Source organism: Coregonus clupeaformis, unplaced genomic scaffold (genome assembly GCF_020615455.1).
Source record: "Coregonus clupeaformis isolate EN_2021a unplaced genomic scaffold, ASM2061545v1 scaf0166, whole genome shotgun sequence".
Lineage (NCBI taxonomy): Eukaryota > Metazoa > Chordata > Actinopteri > Salmoniformes > Salmonidae > Coregonus > Coregonus clupeaformis.
Genome location: NW_025533621.1, coordinates 232,501 through 254,861, shown reverse-complemented (window position 1 = coordinate 254,861; position 22,361 = coordinate 232,501). Strand labels below are relative to the sequence as shown.

Below are 22,361 nucleotides of genomic sequence, written 5' to 3'. Positions count from 1 at the left end.
ACACTCTATATACATCCCAGAAGACTGAAATATAGCAAAACCATTTGACATACTCCCGAGTGGCGCAGTGGTCTAAGGCACTGCATCGCAGTGCTAGCTGTGCCACTAGAGATCCTGGTTCGAATCCAGGCTCTGTCGTAGCCGGCCGTGACCGGGAGACCAATGGGGCGGCGCACAATTGGCCCAGCGTCATCTAGGGTAGGGGAGGGAATGGCCGGCAGGGATGTAGCTCAGTTGGTAGGGCATGGCGTTTGCAACGCCAGGGTTGTGGGTTCGATTCCCACGGGGGTATAAAAAATAATGTAAGTCGCTCTGGATAAGAGCGTCTGCTAAATGACGTAAATGTAAAACATAGAAACACCAGATTTCATGTTTATTAATTATGAAAAATATGAATGACATTCCACCCAAGAGGCCACTAGGTCATTTGACCACAGGAAAGGGACTCTAGGGTCAGACTGTATCGCCTTAGCGCAGGTATACTAAGCTGCTGAGGGTACCGTTATGTCTGGGGGATTCCTAACGAAACTACAACAAAAAAATACCATGATTTTTTGGGATTTTCACAAAATATGATCCATAGCACTTGTGACATTTTGTTCTTACCCAGGCCTCCTTTAACACTGTTTAAATCTGTAGGTGCTACAAAAGAAAACATCGGTGTCATATGAAGCTTCACTGCTTGCTCACTAATATGATAAATATTTGATTTCAATAATACGTTTCTTACATTAATTTATGAATATTGAAAAATCTAAACATGAATACATTTTCAATGTATTGTTGAACATAATACTGTATTCTCCACAGGCATATCAAAGTTACAGAGTGAGATCTACAGTTAACTGCCAAAATAAAGGAAACACTGACCAAATGAGGGATACAAAGTGCAGTTGAAGTCGGAAGTTTACATACCCCTTAGCCAAATACATGTAAACTCAGTTTTTCACAATTCCTGACATTTAATCCTAGTAAAAATTCCCTGTCTTAGGTTAGTTAGGATCAACATTTTATATTAAGAATGTGAAATGTCAGAATAATAGTAGAGAGAATGATTTATTGCAGCTTTTATTTCTTTCATCACATTCCCAGTGGGTCAGACGTTTACATACACTCAATTAGTATTTGGTAGCATTGCCTTTAAATTGTTTAACTTGGGTCAAATGTTTCGGGTAGCCATCCACAAGCTTCCAACAATAAGTTGGGTGAATTTTGGCCCATTCCTCCTAACAGAGCTGGTGTAACTGAGTCAGGTTTGTAGGCCTCCTTGCTCGCACACGCTTTTTCAGTTCTGCCCACACATTTTCTATAGGATTTAGGTCAGGGCTTTGTGATGGCCATTCCAATACATTAACATTTACATTTACGTCATTTAGCAGACGCTCTTATCCAGAGCGACTTACAGTTAGTGAGTGCATACATTCTTTTTTATTTTTCATACCCCCCGTGGGAATCGAACCCACAACCCTGGCGTTGCAAACGCCATGCTCTACCAACTGAGCTACATCCCTGCCGGCCATTCCCAAAATATTGACCTTAAGCCATTTTGCCACAACTTTGGAAGACCCATTTGCGACCATGTTTTGACTTCCTGACTGATGTCTTGAGATGTTGCTTCAATATATCCACATAATTTTCCTTCCTCATGATGCCATCTATTTTGTGAAGTGCACCAGTCCCTCCTGCAGCAAAGCACCTCCACAGCATGATGCTGCCACCCCCGTGCTTCACGGTTGGGATGGTGTTCTTCGACTTGCAAGCGACCCCCTTTTTCCTCCAAACATAACGATGGTCATTATGGCCAAACAGTTCTATTTTTGTTTCATCAGACCAGAGGACATTTCTCCAAAAAAGTACAATCTTTGTCCTCATGTGCAGTTGCAAACCGTAGTCTGGCTTTTTTATGGCGGTTTTGGAGCAGTGGCTTATTCCTTGCTGAGCAGCCTTTCAGGTTATGTCGATATAGGACTCAGTTTACTGTGGATATAGATAATTTTGTACCTGTTTCCTCCAGCATCTTCACAAGGTCCTTTGCTGTTGTTCTGGGATTGAGTTGCACTTTTCGCACCAAAGTACATTCATCTCCAGGAGACAGAACGCGTCTCCTTCCTGAGTGGTATGACGGCTGCGTGGTCCCATGTTGTTTATACTTGCCTACTATTGTTTGTACAGATGAACGTGGTACCTTCAGGCGTTTGGAAATTGCTCCCAAGGATGAACCAGACTTGTGGAGGTCTACCATTTTTGGCTGATTTCTTTTGATTTTCCCATGATGTCAAGCAAAGAGGCACCGAGTTTAAAGGTAGGCCTTGAAATACATCCACAGGTACACCTCCAATTGACTCAAATTATGTCAATTAGCCTATCAGAAGCTTCTAAAGCCATGACGTAATTTTCTGGAATTTTCCAAGCTGTTTAAAGGCACAGTCAACTTAGTGTATGTAAACTTCTGACCCACTGGAATTGTGATACAGTGAATTATAAGTGAAATAATCTGTCTGTAAACAATTGTTGGAAAAATTACTTGTGTCATGCACAAAGTAGATGTCCTAACTGACTTGCCAAAACTATAGTTTGTTAACAAGAAATTAGTGGAGTGGTTGAAAAACAAGTTTTAATGACTCCAACCTAAGTGTATGTAAACTTCCGACTTCAACTGTATATTGAAAGCAGGTGCTTCCATACAGGTGTGGTTCCTGAGTTAATTAAGCAATTACCATCCCACCATGCTTAGGGTCATGTATAAAAATGCCCAAGTTGTCCATTATTTTGGCTACCATGGCTAGAAGAAGAGATCTCAGTGACTTTGCAAGTGGGGTCTCAAAGGAGCATAATGGGTTTAAAGGGGAATTTCACCCTGGCATGTAGTCATTACTATATGAACAACACTATGTTTTTTTTATCATAAACATCACAATTATCCAAACCACAAGCTAGAACACACATTTTAATTTCACTGGTAGAATCAGGAAGTTTCGACCCCCTGTGTATTCTTCTCCTCATAGTGAACCAGTAAGTCCGGCTGATAGAGGGGGCGTGGCCACAAACTGGAATAATAGCATTGTTTACTTCGAACGACCAACACACAATAATCTCAGAACTTCTCTAGGCTTAGATTTATTTGAAAACTTTTGTTTTTCACTAATGTTTTTCATCATTGCCCGTGTGGTGTTCTGTGCCTGCCTGTGCTAATTACAAACAAGAATGAAAATTAGTTACCTTTCACCGTTCTACCTACCGGAGATTCACCCCGATTCTACCAGTGGCTTGCGGCTATCAAGAATGATGCGGTGACCAAAGGTTATGAGAGGGATTTTCAGGCTGACCTGTTGGGGAATCCATTTCGACGACAGCTGAGACAACAAAACGGAAGATTCTCATTTAGAGGTAACCTAACGTTAGCTAGCTTGCTAGCCTAGCTGGGTAATTTAGCTAGCTAGCTAACGTCACAGTCCTGTATTTAACTCTAAAAGACATCAGCTAAATCACATAGCGCATCTTTCGGTAAACACACGGTCAATCAATTTAGCTTATGCCATGGTACTGGTAGTCAACTGATAGACTGGTAGCTAACTTCGGCAGAGTAAACATGTTTGTTTGTTCATTCTATCTTTGACTGACGTTAGCTAGCTAGCTAATGTTATTCTGATTTGGTATCTCAATTTGGTAGCCATCTATTCCACCCTTGTCTGGAAAACACTGTTCCTAAAAATAGAATTGTCGATATAGCTAACTCACTCTCTGTTTGTATGTTGGTAGCAATTATGAATGTGTATAAATCGTCCATGGTTGGTTAGTTGGTTCTCAGACAGTCTCAGCTGGCTAACAATCTTGATGCCAATTTAGTGGCGCTAGTTAGCAAAACGCAAGCTGACAATATTATAAATGTACATGTTCGGTATGCTTAGCTAGCCAGTCTAATAGAGATCAATATAATTAGTGGGGTGGTTAAATTGTGTATTCTGTATTTTGTTGTAGGTGGTACAGAAATCTGATTCCACCAACATGTGCTTCCTACCCCTAGCTCTGCACAAGGTGAAGGTAAGTTGGCCAAAATGTTTACAAGCTGTGTTAAGGGGTTACAGGTGGTTCGAGGTAGCCTGAGGACCACAGAGAACCTTCCAGACCATGTCATCAATTCAGTCTAACCCTCTTCTCTTTTTAACTCAGCTTATCTGGAGTCATTCCACAGTGCTGAAAAATAACCCAAAGCATGAGGGAAAGGACACACCTTGCTGTTATGGAGCTCAACAAGATTGTGGGCCTGAAGCCAGCCAGGAACACTGAAAAGGTATAAATCAAGACTACAACAGTAATGACACAACCACCTCATTCTCCTCTCTGTAGATTCTCTAAACACAATACAGAGACACGTCTACAACAATCCCCTGCTACTATTGACAACAATGATCTGTCAGTCAATGGGCTGGGGGAGGTTTACAGACAGGTCTTTGAGATGAGGACGGGGTTTTTGGTTGTGCTTAGACAGTAAATGTATTGTTGTGTATGAGAACAATTGAGGTGGCATTTCTCCTCAATCTCCCATACACAACAATTCATACTGTGTAAGACCTGCCTTCCTAAGACTTTTCACACCTTCTTTAGCCCCCCCCCCAGCTCATTCACTTTGTTGACTGATCTTTCTTCTCGAAAGAAGCTCCCAACGTCCCCTCTCATTGTCCCCAAACAATACGCTAGCCGGACCCATTCAACAAAAAGTGTAAAACGCTAACACCACAACCATGTATTTCCAGGAGACGTGCAGTACCAGCAAATCTTCTTGCAAGAGGACCAAACAGTGGGTGGTTAAGAATCCCTACACCACCTTGGGCAGAGTCTTATCCAGCTGGCCTTTCACCGCAGACAGGACAAGACCATTCTCAGCTTCCACAGCCAACCATGCCGAACACAATTGCCGGATAAAGGACTATGCCTGCGTTTACACACTAATTGGTCTTTTGACCAACAGATCTGTTCTTTACATTTTAGTCATTTAGCAGACGCTCTTATCCAAAGCGACTTACAGTTAGTGAATGCATAGTATTTTTTATTTTTTTATTTTTTTTATACTGGCCCCCCGTGGGAAACGAACCCACATCCCTGCCGGCCAAACCCTCCCCTACCCTGGACGACGCTGGGCCAATTGTGCGCCGCCCATGGGTCTCCCGGTCGCGGCCGGCTGCGACAGAGCCTGGACTCGAACCAGGATCTCTAGTGGCACAGCTAGCACTGCGATGCAGTGCCTTAGACCACTGCGCCACTCGGGAGTCTGAAAAATATCTGATGTGATTGAGACCAATTGGTGAAAAAAGGATCAGAATTGGGCTGCCTGTGTAAACGCAGCCGGTTTGGCTCAGCATAAGACCATATCCAGTAGAACAGGAGTCTCCAACCATGTTCCTGGAGAGCTGCCCTCCTGCAGATTTTCACCCCAACCCCATTTATAACTAACCTGGTTCAGCTTATCAAGCAGCTAATTATTAGAATCAGGTGTGCTAGATTAGGGTTGGAGTGAAAACCTACAGGACGGTAGCTCTCCAGGAACAGGGTTGGAGTGAAAACCTACAGGACCGTAGCTCTCCAGGAACAGGGTTGGAGTGAAAACCTACAGGACCGTAGCTCTCCAGGAACAGGGTTGGAGTGAAAACCTACAGGACCGTAGCTCTCCAGGAACAGGGTTGGAGTGAAAACCTACAGGACCGTAGCTCTCCAGGAACAGGGTTGGAGTGAAAACCTACAGGACCGTAGCTCTCCAGGAACAGGGTTGGAGTGAAAACCTACAGGACGGTAGCTCTCCAAGAACAGGGTTGGAGTGAAAACCTACAGGACCGTAGCTCTCCAGGAACAGGGTTGGAGTGAAAACCTACAGGACGGTAGCTCTCCAGGAACAGGGTTGGAGTGAAAACCTACAGGACCGTAGCTCTCCAGGAACAGGGTTGGAGTGAAAACCTACAGGACCGTAGCTCTCCAGGAACAGGGTTGGAGTGAAAACCTACAGGACCGTAGCTCTCCAGGAACAGGGTTGGAGTGAAAACCTACAGGACGGTAGCTCTCCAGGAACAGGGTTGGAGTGAAAACCTACAGGACCGTAGCTCTCCAGGAACAGGGTTGGAGTGAAAACCTACAGGACCGTAGCTCTCCAGGAACAGGGTTGGAGTGAAAACCTACAGGACGGTAGCTCTCCAGGAACAGGGTTGGAGTGAAAACCTACAGGACGGGGTTAGAGAGCCCTGATGTAGAACCACCATAAAATAAATACGGATTTTTTTCTATCAATCTTTGAAATATGTCTGCCCTTCACATAAGATATTTATATTAGCTGTACAGGGCACTGTAGCATCAAACAGAGGCTAGACATTAAGATATCCAAATAATATTTATTTATTTGTAAAATTCTAAAATACAGGAGAGTGTACACTATTTAATGCTAACTCAAGAGAACTGTGTATTCAACAAGAATGTTATATGGTAAAAGTAACATACCATTTTGTTTTTTTATGAACAGAGTAGTACAGTTCAGTGTGTCCGAATCAACGAGTGAGAAGACTTGAAATAGACACGATGTCGGAGCACATATTGTTGGATTACTTAATGGAGCAAAAAAAAGTATTTATTTTAATAACGGACCATTTTCTAAATTTAAACTGACCCGCTGCTACTGGACACTGACATTTTATGAGACTCCTGTTTCCCCGAATCAAGGACGAAGATGGCATCGCTAAGGTTGGTCGAAAATTCTCTGTGCTACACAAAACAGTACCTATCCTGTAACTACCAGTAATGGATGCCAAAACTCTTTGGTTAAATCACATTATCTGGGTGTAACAATCTGTGGCTAAAAGAAACGCTGATCAGCAGATGATGGGAGAGGTGGTCATGATGAAATTACCATTCCAAAGAAATATACAGTAAGTTCAGGCAATACTTGTACAGCTGTGGGAGGAGTGTTGTAATGATCAAACTGCCATTCAGCTCCGAATAAGTAATCTGCTTGAAATCAAGCATAATGCCTAATCCCTCGAGATGGATACAGTTCACAGGATACAGTTCTGCTTCAATGACACACGCAGGCAAAGAAATTATGTTTCTGTATCTAGAATCCACTCCAGGAAGAAGCCCAGGCACCACACTTTTGTCTAAGACAAAAAAGAAAAAAAAGAAATGACACTATATTTTACAGTTTGAACAACAGTTGAACCGTGCAAGCATAACATCAACATTAGGGTAGACTAGTTGAACATGCATACATGTGCACAGGCACAGAGATTACATTTACAACAATATCTAGCCTAATAGAAAGACATATGGAATAACCTTCAACCTTGTGCACAGTGACCAGACCGTACAAATGAGCCTAGGTAGGTAGGCAGACAGTATCTACCTATATCCATGTCTGTCAGGCTTGCTTAGGCAAATATTTGTTATAGTAAAACCAGCTTCAGTTTTAGAGATTTACAACAGTAAAATGTTGTATTATTGTTTCTCCTCACTGTTTGCTAGTAAACGTAGCTAGCTAGCTAGCTAGCTGGATACGCAATAACTGTTGTTTACATCTGTTTGGAATCCTATCTTGCGTCATTGCCTATAATTTAGTGAGCTTGAAATGCATCCACGGTCATAATCATAACCAATGTCAACCCTCACCAATTATATGTTACATATAGCTAGCTAGTAAAATGATTTACAGTTGCTGATGTTACACGTTTGCTAACAAGTTGCAAAAGATCTCCGATTGTAAAACCTCTTATATGTTTTGTCATAGATATGGCTCCCAGTAGTTGTTTAGCTAGCTAACTTAGTCAGCTAGCTAGCTAAGTTAGCAAACAGAAAAATATTTTGATTTCCCCCCACTGTAACACAGTAGTATGTTAGCCAGCAATACTCAATATGGGTTTCTGCAGATAAACTAAAGTTAGCTAGCTAGCTAGGTGGCTAGCAGGAAAAATAGCTACTTCGCTAGGCACCATATTTGTCATCTGCCCTCTTGGTGCTGGCATCAGCTGTAGATGAGCTTCTAGTGTTAGCTAAATCCAACCCTTTGTTTCGCTATACTTCGGTTGACGTCACCATGTAGCTAATAGATGCTCCATTGTCAAATTCGTGTTGCATTTTGGGGGAGGGACGGGGGCCAGAGCATGAAGAACCGCCCAACACAAGTTGTAGTCTTTCAGAGACTAGAAAAAAATGTGTCTGCTTGTATATTTAGCAACGAATCCGTCGATAGGAATACCCCCCCCACCATCAATACACCGGAAGCCGTCATAGGGTGTATCATTCAGCGCGCGAAACCCTGACCTGCCTTCCTCCTGGGCAATTATGTGTGAAACACATCTCACTGTCTTAGAAATGTCTCAGACATGATGAAAACAAGCCCATATTCCCACAGGGAGGGAGGGAGCGGTAGAGAGAGAGAGAGAGGGGGGGGGCGGGGGTGGAGAGAAAGATGGAGGGAGGGAGAGGGAGAGGGAGAGATGGAGGGAGGGAGAGAGAGATGGGGGGAGGGCCATGGTGGGAGCTGTCTGACGTGAGGAGAATCTACAGCAGCTGAAACACACTAGCTACATGACACAGCAATATCACAGCTCAGCTCAATCAGTCCCTCCAGGATTTTGTGGGTATTGTTTGTGAAATTCTCAGGCAAAAATGCTTCATTTTGCTGCTGCAATTCTTACATTTTGCATGGCAAAATGATTTTGTCCACATTTGCGCTGACGAGGGAAGTTTGTTGACGTGTGGCTTGATTGAACCATATTATGCGGGAAATGTGCGGTAATTGGTTGAAATTGCGAGCCCTCTTTCTGTACTGCGTGATAGGTCAGTTTTATATGATAATATTGCCATGATTTGACTGTTTTATGCAGAAATAGTGGGGTGAATGGCCCTCGCATAATATGCAGGGAATTGTTCTGTTGGAAAAAAAAATTGTGATCGCAGAATCCTGTGATGGACTGCTCAATATCCCAGCTAAGAGGAGGAACATTCTCTACATTAGAGGACTTCACAGGTCCAAAAGACCAGAAATTCTGAGTTCCAACCCAGGATGTCGGGTCGGGTCTGATACAATGGGTCTCAGGTATGTGCAATTAAAATGTATTTACCGACTGGAACCGTCCTCTGTTCATTTAATTTGTGTGGGGTAATGAGAACTGTCCTCTGTTCATTTAATTTGTGTGGGGTAATGAGAACAGTGCAAGCTTGATATCTGTGTCAGCCAGTTGCAACTCAATAAAACGTATAGCTTACAGTAAAGTCCAGCTGAAACTGGTTCCGGCTGCTCACCTCACGTGTGCCTGCTGCTGAGGAGAAAGACAGCAAGTGAAAGGAGCCTTGTCCAGGCTACTGTTGATTGAGAAGATGGAGGCCTTTTTCACTGAAGTAAAACATAATTAGAGAAGAAAGAGTATAGTGAAAAGAAGCCTACAGGGGGAACGTCCTCGCGGACAAAGTTTTAACATTGTAGTGGACAAAGATGAGAAGAACGTTGGCACGGCCAAATGGACCGTGTGAATCATGAGAAGAACGTTGGCACGGCCAAATGGACCGTGTGAATCATGAGAAGAACGTTGGCACGGCCAAATGGACCGTGTGAATCGAGAAGAAACGTTGGCACGGCCAAATGGACCGTGTGAATCATGAGAAGAACGTTGGCACGGCCAAATGGACCGTGTGAATCATGAGAAGAACGTTGGCACGGCCAAATGGACCGTGTGAATCATGAGAAGAACGTTGGCACGGCCAAATGGACCGTGTGAATCATGAGAAGAACGTTGGCACGGCCACATGGACCGTGGTGAATCGCGAGAAGAACGTTGGCACGGCCACATGGACCGTGTGAATCATGAGAAGAAACGTTAGCACGGCCAAATGGACCGTGTGAATCATGAGAAGAACGTTGGCACGGCCACATGGACCGTGTGAATCGCGAGAAGAAACGTTGGCACGGCCACATGGACCGTGTGAATCATGAGAAGAACGTTGGCACGGCCACATGGACCGTGTGAATCATGAGAAGAACGTTAGCACGCCACATGGACCGTGTGAATCACGAGAAGAAAGCGTTGGCACGGCCACATGGACCGTGTGAATCGCGAGAAGAACGTTGGCACGGCCAAATGGACCGTGTGAATCATGAGAAGAACGTTGGCACGCCACGTGGACCGTGTGAATCATGAGAAGAAGCGTTGGCACGGCCACATGGACCGTGTGAATCATGAGAAGAAACGTTGGCACGGCCAAATGGACCGTGTGAATCATGAGAAGAAACGTTGGCACGGCCAAATGGACCGTGGAATCATGAGAAGAACGTTGGCACGGCCAAATGGACCGTGTGAATCATGAGAAGAACGTTGGCACGGCCACATGGACCGTGTGAATCATGAGAAGAACGTTGGCACGGCCACATGGACCGTGTGAATCATGAGAAGAACGTTGGCACGGCCAAATGGACCGTGTGAATCATGAGAAGAACGTTGGCACGGCCACATGGACCGTGTGAATCATGAGAAGAACGTTGGCACGGCCACATGGACCGTGTGAATCATGAGAAGAACGTTGGCACGCCACGTGGACCGTGTGAATCATGAGAAGAAACGTTGGCACGGCCACATGGACCGTGTGAATCATGCGAGAAGAACGTTGGCACGCCAAATGGACCGTGTGAATCATGAGAAGAAACGTTGGCACGGCCAAATGGACCGTGTGAATCATGAGAAGAACGTTGGCACGGCCAAATGGACCGTGTGAATCATGAGAAGAACGTTGGCACGGCCACATGGACCGTGTGAATCATGAGAAGAACGTTGGCACGGCCAAATGGACCGTGTGAATCATGAGAAGAACGTTGGCACGGCCACATGGACCGTGTGAATCATGAGAAGAAACGTTGGCGGCCAAATGGACCGTGTGAATCACGAGAAGAAGCGTTGGCACGGCCACATGGACCGTGTGAATCATGAGAAGAAACGTTAGCACGGCCAAATGGACCGTGTGAATCATGAGAAGAACGTTAGCCGGCCAAATGGACCGTGTGAATCATGAGAAGAACGTTGGCACGGCCAAATGGACCGTGTGAATCATGAGAAGAACGTTGGCACGGCCACATGGACCGTGTGAATCATGAGAAGAACGTTGGCACGGCCAAATGGACCGTGTGAATCATGAGAAGAACGTTGGCACGGCCACATGGACCGTGTGAATCTCGCTATTCAGGTTTGATGCAATTTTCTATCTTTTTATTATTTATTTTCGTATTTATTATCTTTTGTTAACCAGTTCTTGAAAAAAGTGTTTTGTTTCATTTTGTTGAGACATTTTAGTTAGCTAAATTAAGTTTGAACTGTCTTTAATTTTGTGATGTGTATTTAGTTTCCTGCTGTAAAAGAAATAGCATTAGCCTATTGCTGTCATTTGCTTACGGTAGGCACTTGCCTTTGTTGGTAATTGCTGCAATATAGGCCTATTCAAAACATTTGTGAAGGTTTAAACCAGTTCTTTAAATATGCAAAAATATGTTTTTCTGTTGAGCCATTTTCTTTAGCCAAATTAAGTAATGTTGCGTTTGTCGCAGTATAGTAGAATTCCCGGTAGGCCAGGCACTCAAACCATCAAAAGGACGAGATGCAAGCATGTAATTTAATGCAACAATATAATAGCCTGTTCGTATTTTCCCTATAAACAATGACTTGAGTAAGATGGCGCCGACAGACATGGCAGCTCTGTTTCTAGCTCCTAAGCAACTTTACAGTATTTCGTTTTTTTGTTTTTTTTCACAGAATCATGGCCCTCTCGGGATATACAGCCAGCTGGGTTCTCAGTACATCGCACAGACAGGAATAAAGAACTCTCCTGGAAGAAGAAAGGCGGTGGTGTATGTTTCATGATTAACTACTCAAGGTGTGATTGTGGTAACGTACAGGAACTCAAGTCCTTTTTCTTCACCCGACCTAGAATACCAATCAAATGCCGACCGTATTTCCTCCCAAGATAATTATCTTTGGTCATCGTCCCAGCCGTGTATATTCCCCCTCAAGCCGACACCACGACGGCCCTCAAGGAACTACACTGGACTTTATGCAAACTGAAAACCACATATGCTGTGGCCGCATTTATTGTAGCTGGGGATTTTAACAAAGCACATTTGAGGAAAACGCTACCAAAGTTCTATCAACACATTGCCTGTAGTACTCGCTCTGCAAAAATGGAAGTACCTGTGCTAAGGTCTATTCAACGCTGGACTGACCAATCGGAATCCAATGGTCTACCATTGTTACTCCCCCTTCGGCAAATCAGATCACGACTCCATTTTGCTCCTCCCTTCCTATAGGCAGAAACTCAAACAGGAAGTACCTGTGCTAAGGTCTATTCAACGCTGGTCTGACCAATCGGAATCCATGCTTCAAGGTTGTTTTGATCACGCGGACTGGGATATGTTCCGGGTTGCCTCTGAGAATAACATTGACGTATACACGGACACAGTGACTGAGTTAATCAGGAAGTGTATAGGGGATGTTGTTCCCACTGTGACTATTCAAACCAAAAATAGTGGATAGATGGCAGCATTCGCGCAAAACTGAAAGCGCGAACCACCACATTCAACCATGGCAAGGTGACTGGGAATATGGCAGAATACAGACAGTGTTGCTACTCACTCCGCAAGGCAATTAAACTGGCAAAACATCAGTATAGAGACAAAGTGGAGTCGCAATTCAACGGCTCAGACACGAGACGTATGTGGCAGGGTCTACAGACAATCACAGATTACAAAGGGAAAACCAGCCAAGTCCCAGACACCGACGTCTTGCTCCCGACAAGCTAAACACCTTCTTCGCCCGCTTTGAGGATAACACAGTGCCACCGACGCAGCCCGCTCCCAAGGACTGTGGGCTCTCGTTCTCTGTGGCCGACGTGAGTAAAACATTTAAGCGTGTTAACCCTCGCAATGCTGCCGGCCCAAACGGCATCCCTAGCCGCGTCCTCAGAACATGCGCAGACCAGCACTGGTCTGTTTGGGTCTGGTTATCCTTTTCAGAACGTGTCTCAGTAAAAAAAATTTTTTTTTTTAAAGAATTTATGCCTATCGGGTTGGATCCATTTCGGAACGGGTCCAACATTTTGGACACGTGAAGACGTCTAGTGCACATTGGATGGTGGTTATGTATGCACACGTGGTGAAAATAATAAAAATACTTGTCCACAGTAGAAATGTGAAAAAGTACTGCCTGGGAAGAAAGTACACTGAGCAGGTGCCATCGCTTTGTTTAGTGACTTCAGAGCACATTGACGTACCGCACATCTACCTGCTCTCACACACACTCACACACATACACACTCTCACACTCAGTCTCTCGCTCTGTCTCTGTCTGTCTCTCTCGCTCTCTCTCTCTCACACACACACACACACACACACGCATGCACACACAGGACTGACATTTTACTGTGTATCCTGGTCGGTGACACAGACAGACACACACGTCTTACCGGATGTCCTGGTCTGTGACTATGAAGGCTTTGCAGAGGGGCTGTGACGTGTTGAGCCAGACAGCAGGGTTCTTCTCTGCGGCCGAGGTCGTCTGTCCCGTGATGGGGGAGGAGCTCATGTGGAGGGCGCTGGAGATAGCAGAGAGGAGCGTCTCGTCTGACGTGTCTGGACCCACACCTGGTACGGGACAACACCGCAGGAACACGGTCAGGACCATAACCATAGTCAGACCCACCAACCCCTTCTGGTCGGGCAGGCAGTCAGTCAGGCAGGCAGGCAGGCAGGCAGGCAGGCAGGCAGACAGACAGACAGACAGACAGACAGACAGCCTCACATACCTCATTGTTTACTTTGATGTGTTCTATCTCACGGTACAGTGTATTTAATTCATAGTAAATATGTGACTAGATATAACAAATAATGGATAAAATACCATTATAATTGTAAGATAATATAACATGAATGATTATATTACTATTATTAACATCAGAGACATAAACAGAGAGCATGCAGGCTGTGCTCCTACTTGTTAAACCTTTGGGAAGCTCCATGGTCCTGAGCACCTCTTCTGTGATGTCTGACACCCTCAGGCCCTTCAACCGCTTCTCCCAGAACAGCTGCAAACACAACAGAGGGGTGATGAGAAGAGGAGAGGAGGAGAGGAAACAGAGGGGTGATGAGAAGAGGAGAGGAGGAGAGGAAACAGAGGGGTGATGAGAGGAGGAGAGGAAACAGAGGGGTGATGAGAGGAGAGGAAACAGAGGGGTGATGAGAGGAGAGGAGGAGAGGAAACAGAGGGGTGATGAGAAGAGGAGAGGAGGAGAGGAAACAGAGGGGTGATGAGAGGAGGAGAGGAAACAGAGGGGTGATGAGAGGAGGAGAGGAAACAGAGGGGTGATGAGAAGAGGAGAGGAAACAGAGGGGTGATGAGAAGAGGAGAGGAGGAGAGGAAACAGAGGGGTGATGAGAGGAGGAGAGGAAACAGAGGGGTGATGAGAAGAGGAGAGGAAACAGAGGGGTGATGAGAAGAGGAGAGGAAACAGAGGGGTGATGAGAGGAGAGGAAACAGAGGGGTGATGAGAAGAGGAGAGGAGAAGAGGAAACAGAGGGGTGATGAGAGGAGGAGAGGAAACAGAGGGGTGTTGAGAAGAGGAGAGGAACCAGAGGGGTGATGAGAGGAGAGGAAACAGAGGGGTGATGAGAAGAGGAGAGGAGGAGAGGAAACAGAGGGGTGATGAGAAGAGGAGAGGAGGAGAGGAAACAGAGGGGTGATGAGAGGAGGAGAGGAAACAGAGGGGTGATAAGAAGAGGAGAGGAGGAGAGGAAACAGAGGGGTGATGAGAGGAGGAGAGGAAACAGAGGGGTGATGAGAGGAGAGGAAACAGAGGGGTGATGAGAAGAGGAGAGGAAACAGAGGGGTGATGAGAAGAGGAGAGGAGGAGAGGAAACAGAGGGGTGATGAGAAGAGGAGAGGAGGAGAGGAAACAGAGGGGTGATGAGAGGAGGAGAGGAGGAGAGGAAACAGAGGGGTGATGAGAAGAGGAGAGGAGGAGAGGAAACAGAGGGGTGATGAGAGGAGGAGAGGAGGAGAGGAAACAGAGGGGTGACGAGAGGAGGAGAGGAAACAGAGGGGTGATGAGAAGAGGAGAGGAAACAGAGGGGTGATGAGAAGAGGAGAGGAGGAGAGGAAACAGAGGGGTGATGAGAGGAGGAGAGGAAACAGAGGGGTGATGAGAAGAGGAGAGGAAACAGAGGGGTGATGAGAAGAGGAGAGGAAACAGAGGGGTGATGAGAGGAGAGGAAACAGAGGGGTGATGAGAAGAGGAGAGGAGGAGAGGAAACAGAGGGGTGATGAGAGGAGGAGAGGACACAGAGGGGTGTTGAGAAGAGGAGAGGAACCAGAGGGGTGATGAGAGGAGAGGAAACAGAGGGGTGATGAGAAGAGGAGAGGAGGAGAGGAAACAGAGGGGTGATGAGAAGAGGAGAGGAAACAGAGGGGTGATGAGAAGAGGAGAGGAGGGGAGGAGAGGAAACAGAGGGGTGATGAGAAGAGGAGAGGAACCAGAGGGGTGATGAGAGGAGAGGAAACAGAGGGGTGATGAGAAGAGGAGAGGAGGAGAGGAAACAGAGGGGTGATGAGAAGAGGAGAGGAAACAGAGGGGTGATGAGAAGAGGAGAGGAGGGGAGGAGAGGAAACAGAGGGGTGATGAGAAGAGGAGAGGAGAGGAGACAGAGGGGTGATGAGAGGAGGGGAGGAGAGGAGGAGAGGAAACAGAGGGGTGATGAGAAGAGGAGAGGAGGAGAGGAAACAGAGGGGTGATGAGAGGAGAGGAGGTGAGGAAACAGAGGGGTGATGAGAAGAGGCAGGTAGCTTAGTGGTTAAGGGCGTTGTGCCAGTAACCGAAAGGTCACTGGTTCTAATCCCTGAGCCGACTAGGTGAACATTTGTCGATGTGCCCTTGAGCAAGGCACATAACCCTAATTGCTCCTGTAAGTCGCTCTGGATAAGAGCGTCTGCTAAATGACTAAAATGTAAATGTAAATGTAAGAGGAGAGGAGGAGAGGAAACAGAGGGGTGATGAGAGGAGGAGAGGAAACAGAGGGGTGAGGAGAGGAGGAGAGGAAACAGAGGGGTGAGGAGAGGAGGAGAGGAAACAGAGGGGTGATGAGAAGAGGAGAGGAGGAGAGGAAACAGAGGGGTGATGAGAGGAGGAGAGGAGGAGAGGAAACAGAGGGGTGAGGAGAGGAGGAGAGGAAACAGAGGGGTGAGGAGAGGAGGAGAGGAAAACAGAGGGGTGAGGAGAGGAGGAGAGGAAACAGAGGGGGTGAGGAGAGGAGGAGAGGAAACAGAGGGGTGATGAGAAGAGGAGAGGAGGAGAGGAAACAGAGGGGTGATGAGAGGAGGAGAGGAGGAGAGAAACAGAGGGGTGAGGAGAGGAGGAGAGGAAACAGAGGGGTGAGGAGAGGAGAGAGAAACAGAGGGGTGATGAGAAGAGGAGAGGAGGAGAGGAAACAGAGGGGTGATGAGAGGAGGAGAGGAGGAGAGGAAACAGAGGGGTGAGGAGAGGAGGAGAGGAAACAGAGGGGTGAGGAGAGGAGGAGAGGAAACAGAGGGGTGAGGGAGAGGAGGAGAGGAAACAGAGGGGTGAGGAGAGGAGGAGAGGAAACAGAGGGGTGATGAGAAGAGGAGAGGAGGTGAGGAAACAGAGGGGTGAGGAGAGGAGGAGAGGAAACAGAGGGGTGATGAGAAGAGGAGAGGAAACAGAGGGGTGATAAGAGGAGAAGAGGAGAGGAAACAGAGGGATGGAACAGTTAGATGGGGAGCAGAGGAGGATCCAGGAGTTAATTCAGGCTTGGGGTATAAATCCTAGCGCATCAACAACAACAGTGTTGAAGAGAGAATAAATAGCAGGACAGCAAGGCCTTCAAAGCTAGACGAGACAACCAACCGAAAAAGACACAGAGACACTCATCAGCCATATCAGTGTGGCTGGGGGAGACTGGCTTGGCAGGGGATGGCTCCCCTTCATGAGGCCATGATGGCAGCAGATCAACCACCCATCCCCCATCTTCATTACTTAGTCCTAAACTAATCCTAGAGAGGCACTGCAGCATCTTCCTCACTTCAATACAAATCCATTCCTCTTTTCTCCACTTCTTGAAAACATTTAGGAGCCAATTAACTCAAATCAAATCAAAGTTTATTGGTGGCGTACACAGATTTGCAGATGTTATCCCAGGTGCTGTGAAATGTTTGTGTTTCTAGCTCCAACAATGCAGTAATAATGCCTAGCAATACAAAACAATACACACATAATCCAGAAGTAAAAATAAAGAAATTAAGAAATATCAGAACAAGCAATGTCAGAGTCCGGAATATAAATATATAGTGACTGTTTAACAGTCTGATGGCCTGGAGATAAACAGCTTCTTTCAGTCTCTCGGTCCCAGCTTTGATGCACCTGTACTGTCTCCGCCTTCTAGGTGGTAGCGTGGTGAACAGGCCGTGGCTCGGGTGGCTGAGGTCCTTGATGATCTTCTTGACCTTCCTGTGACTTCTGTTCCAACAAAGTTACTCTGCTGGCTAGTATCCAGGTCAGAAATAGGCCCATTCAGAGAGGGGCCTAGCTATCTCTGAGAGAGCTAATGGGAGGAGCCTAGCTATCTCTGAGAGAGCTAAAGAGAGGGGCCTAGCTATCTCTGAGAGAGCTAAAGGGAGGGGCCTAGCTATCTCTGAGAGAGCTAAAGGGAGGGGCCTAGCTATCTCTGAGAGAGCTAAAGGGAGGGGCCTAGCTATCTCTGAGAGAGCTAAAGGGAGGGGCCTAGCTATCTCTGAGAGAGCTAAAGGGAGGGGCTTAGCTATCTCTGAGAGAGCTAAAGGGAGGGGCCTAGCTATCTCTGAGAGAGCTAAAGGGAGGGGCCTAGCTATCTCTGAGAGAGCTAAAGGGAGGGGCCTAGCTATCTCTGAGAGAGCTAAAGGGAGGGGCCTAGCTATATCTGCAGTGGCGGAAAGGAGCAAAAACATTGGTACAGCTACACTGCTTCAAGTCATTTTAAGAACACAACCTGCTGCCACTTAGGTGAAGTACAGTACATATTGAACAGGTCTCTCTTGTTAAATAGATTTGATCTCAATGAGAATAAGTGGTATAAAAGTACTGCAATACATGCTGCCATACACTCAAAGGCTTCCAGTTAGAAATCAATTGTGGAGATTCAATGGGCATCTAGTATTTGACATCACTTAACATCAAGGTTAAGTATGTGATGTGTATTTATGTGTATGCCAGCAACAGCAGCAGCAGATGAAAGAGCAGGAATCTCTTTCTCTCTGGCCTTTAAGCATGAAACACACAGAGAATCTCACTGCCGATAGATGGCCGATAGGAACTCATCACAGTGGAAGGCCGTTCCTTCTCTTGCTAGAACAGAAGCGGTACCTGCTGCGTGCAGAACCGGTAGCGACGAACCTTCCGTTTCTACTTGTAGAGTCGCAACGCTCGTCAGTGTCCAATCAGAGAGCCCAAACCCCCCCACGTAGGGGAACCAACACAAAATAAAAAAAATATATAGGTTATTTTCTCTGTACATCCACGGATGAGCCTGTCACACTTCATATGCAATGTAGGCTATGGGATGGTAGCTAGTTAAGTGCACAGACGCAATGCTAACAACACTAAATACTGCCTCCAAGCTAGCTAACCACTGTAGCTAGTATTGACATTATAATTACGTCACAATGGATTAGCTAGTTTCCATTAAACAGATGCCTGTGTTAGCTGCTGAGTTAGTGCATTGTCCTTAGCTAGCTAGATAGCTATGTTGTGCTAGCTAACATATATGCTAACGTTAGCTAAATATTTGGCTATGGGCTGGCACTGGCAGTATGGGATTATGGAGAGTGAATTTAATTGTTTCTTCATCATCTTGCTAGGTAGTTATCTAGCTGTGACCAACTGGCTGGTATTAACCTCTACGGGATCGGTGTCCCGTATACGGGACGGTTGAGCTAACGTGCGCTAATGTGATTAGCATGACTGTTGTAAGTAACAGCAAACTTTCCAGGACATATACATGTCTTATATGGGCAGAAAGCTTAAATTCTTGTTAATCTAACTGCACTGTCCAATTTACAGTAGCTATTACAGTGAAAAAATACCATGCTATTGTTTGAAGAGAGTGCACAACAACAAAAAACTTAGCACGGCAACTGGTTTGATACATTCACCTCTGAAGGTAAATAATGTACTTACATTCAGTAATCTTGCTCTAAATTTGTCATCCTGAGGGTCCCAGAGATAAAATGTAGCATTGTTTTGTTTGATAAAATAATTTTTATATTCAAATGTGGGAACTGGGTTCTACAGTTTGAACCCCTGCTGTCTCTGGCTCCACACCCACCCCGCCCCGCCATCTAGATGTGTGAAAGTTAGTGTATAAGCTAATGATCCATCATGTATGACATTCCTGGGAGTGTGTAAACTTACATTTTCTATTACCATATCATTTTTGTATGTTCTCTATAGTTATGTACTTGAAAATGTATCAATTGACCAATTCAGCACATTTGGGCAGACTTGATACAAAATAGTCCAGTATTGCAATGCTTCACTGGATCAATCTGAAACTTTGCACACACACTGCTGAATCTAAATTGCGCCTAAACTGCAATAATATATTGTGGCCTTTCTATTACATTTCAAAGAAAAATAGAAAACGCAGGTTTTTTTGTTTGTATTATCTTTTACCAGATCTAATGTGTTATATTCTCCTACATTAATTTGACATTTCCACAAACTTCAAAGTGTTTCCTTTCAAATGGTAGCTACAGGCAGTTAGATTTGGGTATGTCATTTTAGGCAAAAATTTGAAATAACGGGTCCGATCCTTCAGAGGTTAACAATGGCTTTCTACAAAATAGCAACATTAGCGCAGTTAGCTTGGAATCTAGACCATAAGCAATATGCCAAACAACGCTACTGCCACCTTCTGGCTGAGTGGCTGACGACTTCCAAGGTCTTTGCTGTGTGAACACAAAAGAGAATGACTGCTGATACTCTGTTCAGAGGTGCTAAGTACCGTCGGCAGGCAAACGTTTGACAATACTACCGGTGTGTCTGAGCTTTAGTGAAAAGGAGGGGGGAGGGGTCTTTCTAAAGCACTGGATCAAATGTTAGCTGCTTGATAAGGTGAGTCATCCATAGTTCATCTCTTATTCCAGGGGAGAGGAGCGGGGAGGCCTTCAGGGAAGTCATCACTAGGGGTAGGAGGAAAGAGAGGTGAGGAGGAGCGCGGAGGCCTTCAGGGAAGTCATCACTAGGGGTAGGAGGAAGAGGTGAGGAGGACGGAGGCCTTCAGGGAAGTCATCACTAGGGGTAGGAGGAGTGATGTGAGGAGGAGCGCGGAGGCCTTCAGGGAAGTCATCACTAGGGGTAGGAGGAAAGAGAGGTGAGGAGGAGCGCGGAGGCCTTCAGGGAAGTCATCACTAGGGGTAGGAGGAGAGTGATGTGAGGAGGAGCGCGGAGGCCTTCAGGGAAGTCATCACTAGGGGTAGGAGGAGAGAGATGTGAGGAGGAGCGCGGAGGCCTTCAGGGAAGTCATCACTAGGGGTAGGAGGAAAGAGAGGTGAGGAGGAGCACGGAGGCCTTCAGGAAGTCATCACTAGGGGTAGGAGGAGAGAGATGTGAGGAGGAGCGCGGAGGCCTTCAGGGAAGTCATCACTAGGGGTAGGAGGAAAGAGAGGTGAGGAGGAGCACGGAGGCCTTCAGGAAGTCATCACTAGGGGTAGGAGGAGAGAGATGTGAGGAGGAGCGCGGAGGCCTTCAGGGAAGTCATCACTAGGGGTAGGAGGAAAGAGAGGTGAGGAGGAGCACGGAGGCCTTCAGGAAGTCATCACTAGGGGTAGGAGGAGAGAGATGTGAGGAGGAGCGCGGAGGCCTTCAGGGAAGTCATCACTAGGGGTAGGAGGAAAGAGAGGTGAGGAGGAGCACGGAGGCCTTCAGGGAAGTCATCACTAGGGGTAGGAGGAGAGAGATGTGAGGAGGAGCGCGGAGGCCTTCAGGGAAGTCATCACTAGGGGTAGGAGGAAAGAGAGGTGAGGAGGAGCACGGAGGCCTTCAGGGAAGTCATCACTAGGGGTAGGAGGAGAGTGATGTGAGGAGGAGCGCGGAGGCCTTCAGGGAAGTCATCACTAGGGGTAGGAGGAAAGAGAGGTGAGGAGGAGCACGGAGGCCTTCAGGGAAGTCATCACTAGGGGTAGGAGGAGAGAGATGTGAGGAGGAGCGCGGAGGCCTTCAGGGAAGTCATCACTAGGGGTAGGAGGAAAGAGAGGTGAGGAGGAGCGCGGAGGCCTTCAGGGAAGTCATCACTAGGGGTAGGAGGAAAGAGAGGTGAGGAGGAGCACGGAGGCCTTCAGGGAAGTCATCACTAGGGGTAGGAGGAGAGAGATGTGAGGAGGAGCGCGGAGGCCTTCAGGGAAGTCATCACTAGGGGTAGGAGGAAAGAGAGGTGAGGAGGAGCGCGGAGGCCTTCAGGGAAGTCATCACTAGGGGTAGGAGGAGAGAGATGTGAGGAGGAGCACGGAGGCCTTCAGGGAAGTCATCACTAGGGGTAGGAGGAAAGAGAGGTGAGGAGGAGCGCAGAGGCCTTCAGGGAAGTCATCACTAGGGGTAGGAGGAAAGAGAGGTGAGGAGGAAGAGGAGGAGGTCCTAAGGGAAGTCATTGGTGGGAGATGAAAATGTCAAAATCCAAATAAAAGTTAATTCCCCCTCCTCCTCCTCCGCCCTCCTCCTCCACCCTCCTCCTCATCACATGTATAAATGTGTGTGATCATCCTGACACTCCATTTTCTTCACAGCCTCATTAGGCAGCACATCTTAAAGTCACATTATCTGCCAGCCAGCCAGCCTCAGCCTCACACAGACAGCCTAACAGAGGCTAAATGTCCCTCACTGTCCTCAGACCACAGATAGAGCAGCTAGGCTAAATGTCCCTCACTGTCCTCAGACCACAGATAGAGCCGGTACGGGGAAGGGAGCACTTTGACTCTGTAGTCTGCTGTTGTCAGTGAAACAGCCACTCTGTAGAGAGCCTGAAGTGTTGTCGTGATAAGGGAATGGTGTTGTGCTGTGGCAGGACAGTGGTGACACTACTTAACATAGCCCAAGCTCAAAAAGTTCAAACCTAACAACAACTGTGTGTGTGTGTGTGTGTGTGTGTGTGTGTGTGTGTGTGTGTGTGTGTGTGTGTGTGTGTGTGTGTGTGTGTGTGTGTGTGTGTGTGTGTGTGTGTGTGTGTGTGTGTGTGTGTAGGGGGACAGAATGATCTCCCCAGCAACGAGGAAAGGGGGTGGGTGTCATGGGAAGAGAAGTTGCTGAGTAGGCAG

General features: G+C 46.6%; 1 protein-coding gene across 1 annotated transcript in view; it reads right to left on the bottom strand.

Moving 5' to 3' along the window:
- The window catches only part of LOC121581836 (methyl-CpG-binding domain protein 2-like), a 102,230-nt gene that overhangs the window by 25,691 nt on the left and 54,178 nt on the right, over positions 1 to 22,361 (bottom strand). The window contains exons 4-5 of the mRNA XM_045213885.1: positions 14,004 to 14,094; positions 13,477 to 13,654 (exon numbers count right to left, since the gene is read on the bottom strand). Coding sequence (XP_045069820.1) covers positions 13,477 to 13,654; positions 14,004 to 14,094 — 269 coding nt within the window. The remainder of the gene's footprint in view (positions 1 to 13,476; positions 13,655 to 14,003; positions 14,095 to 22,361) is intronic.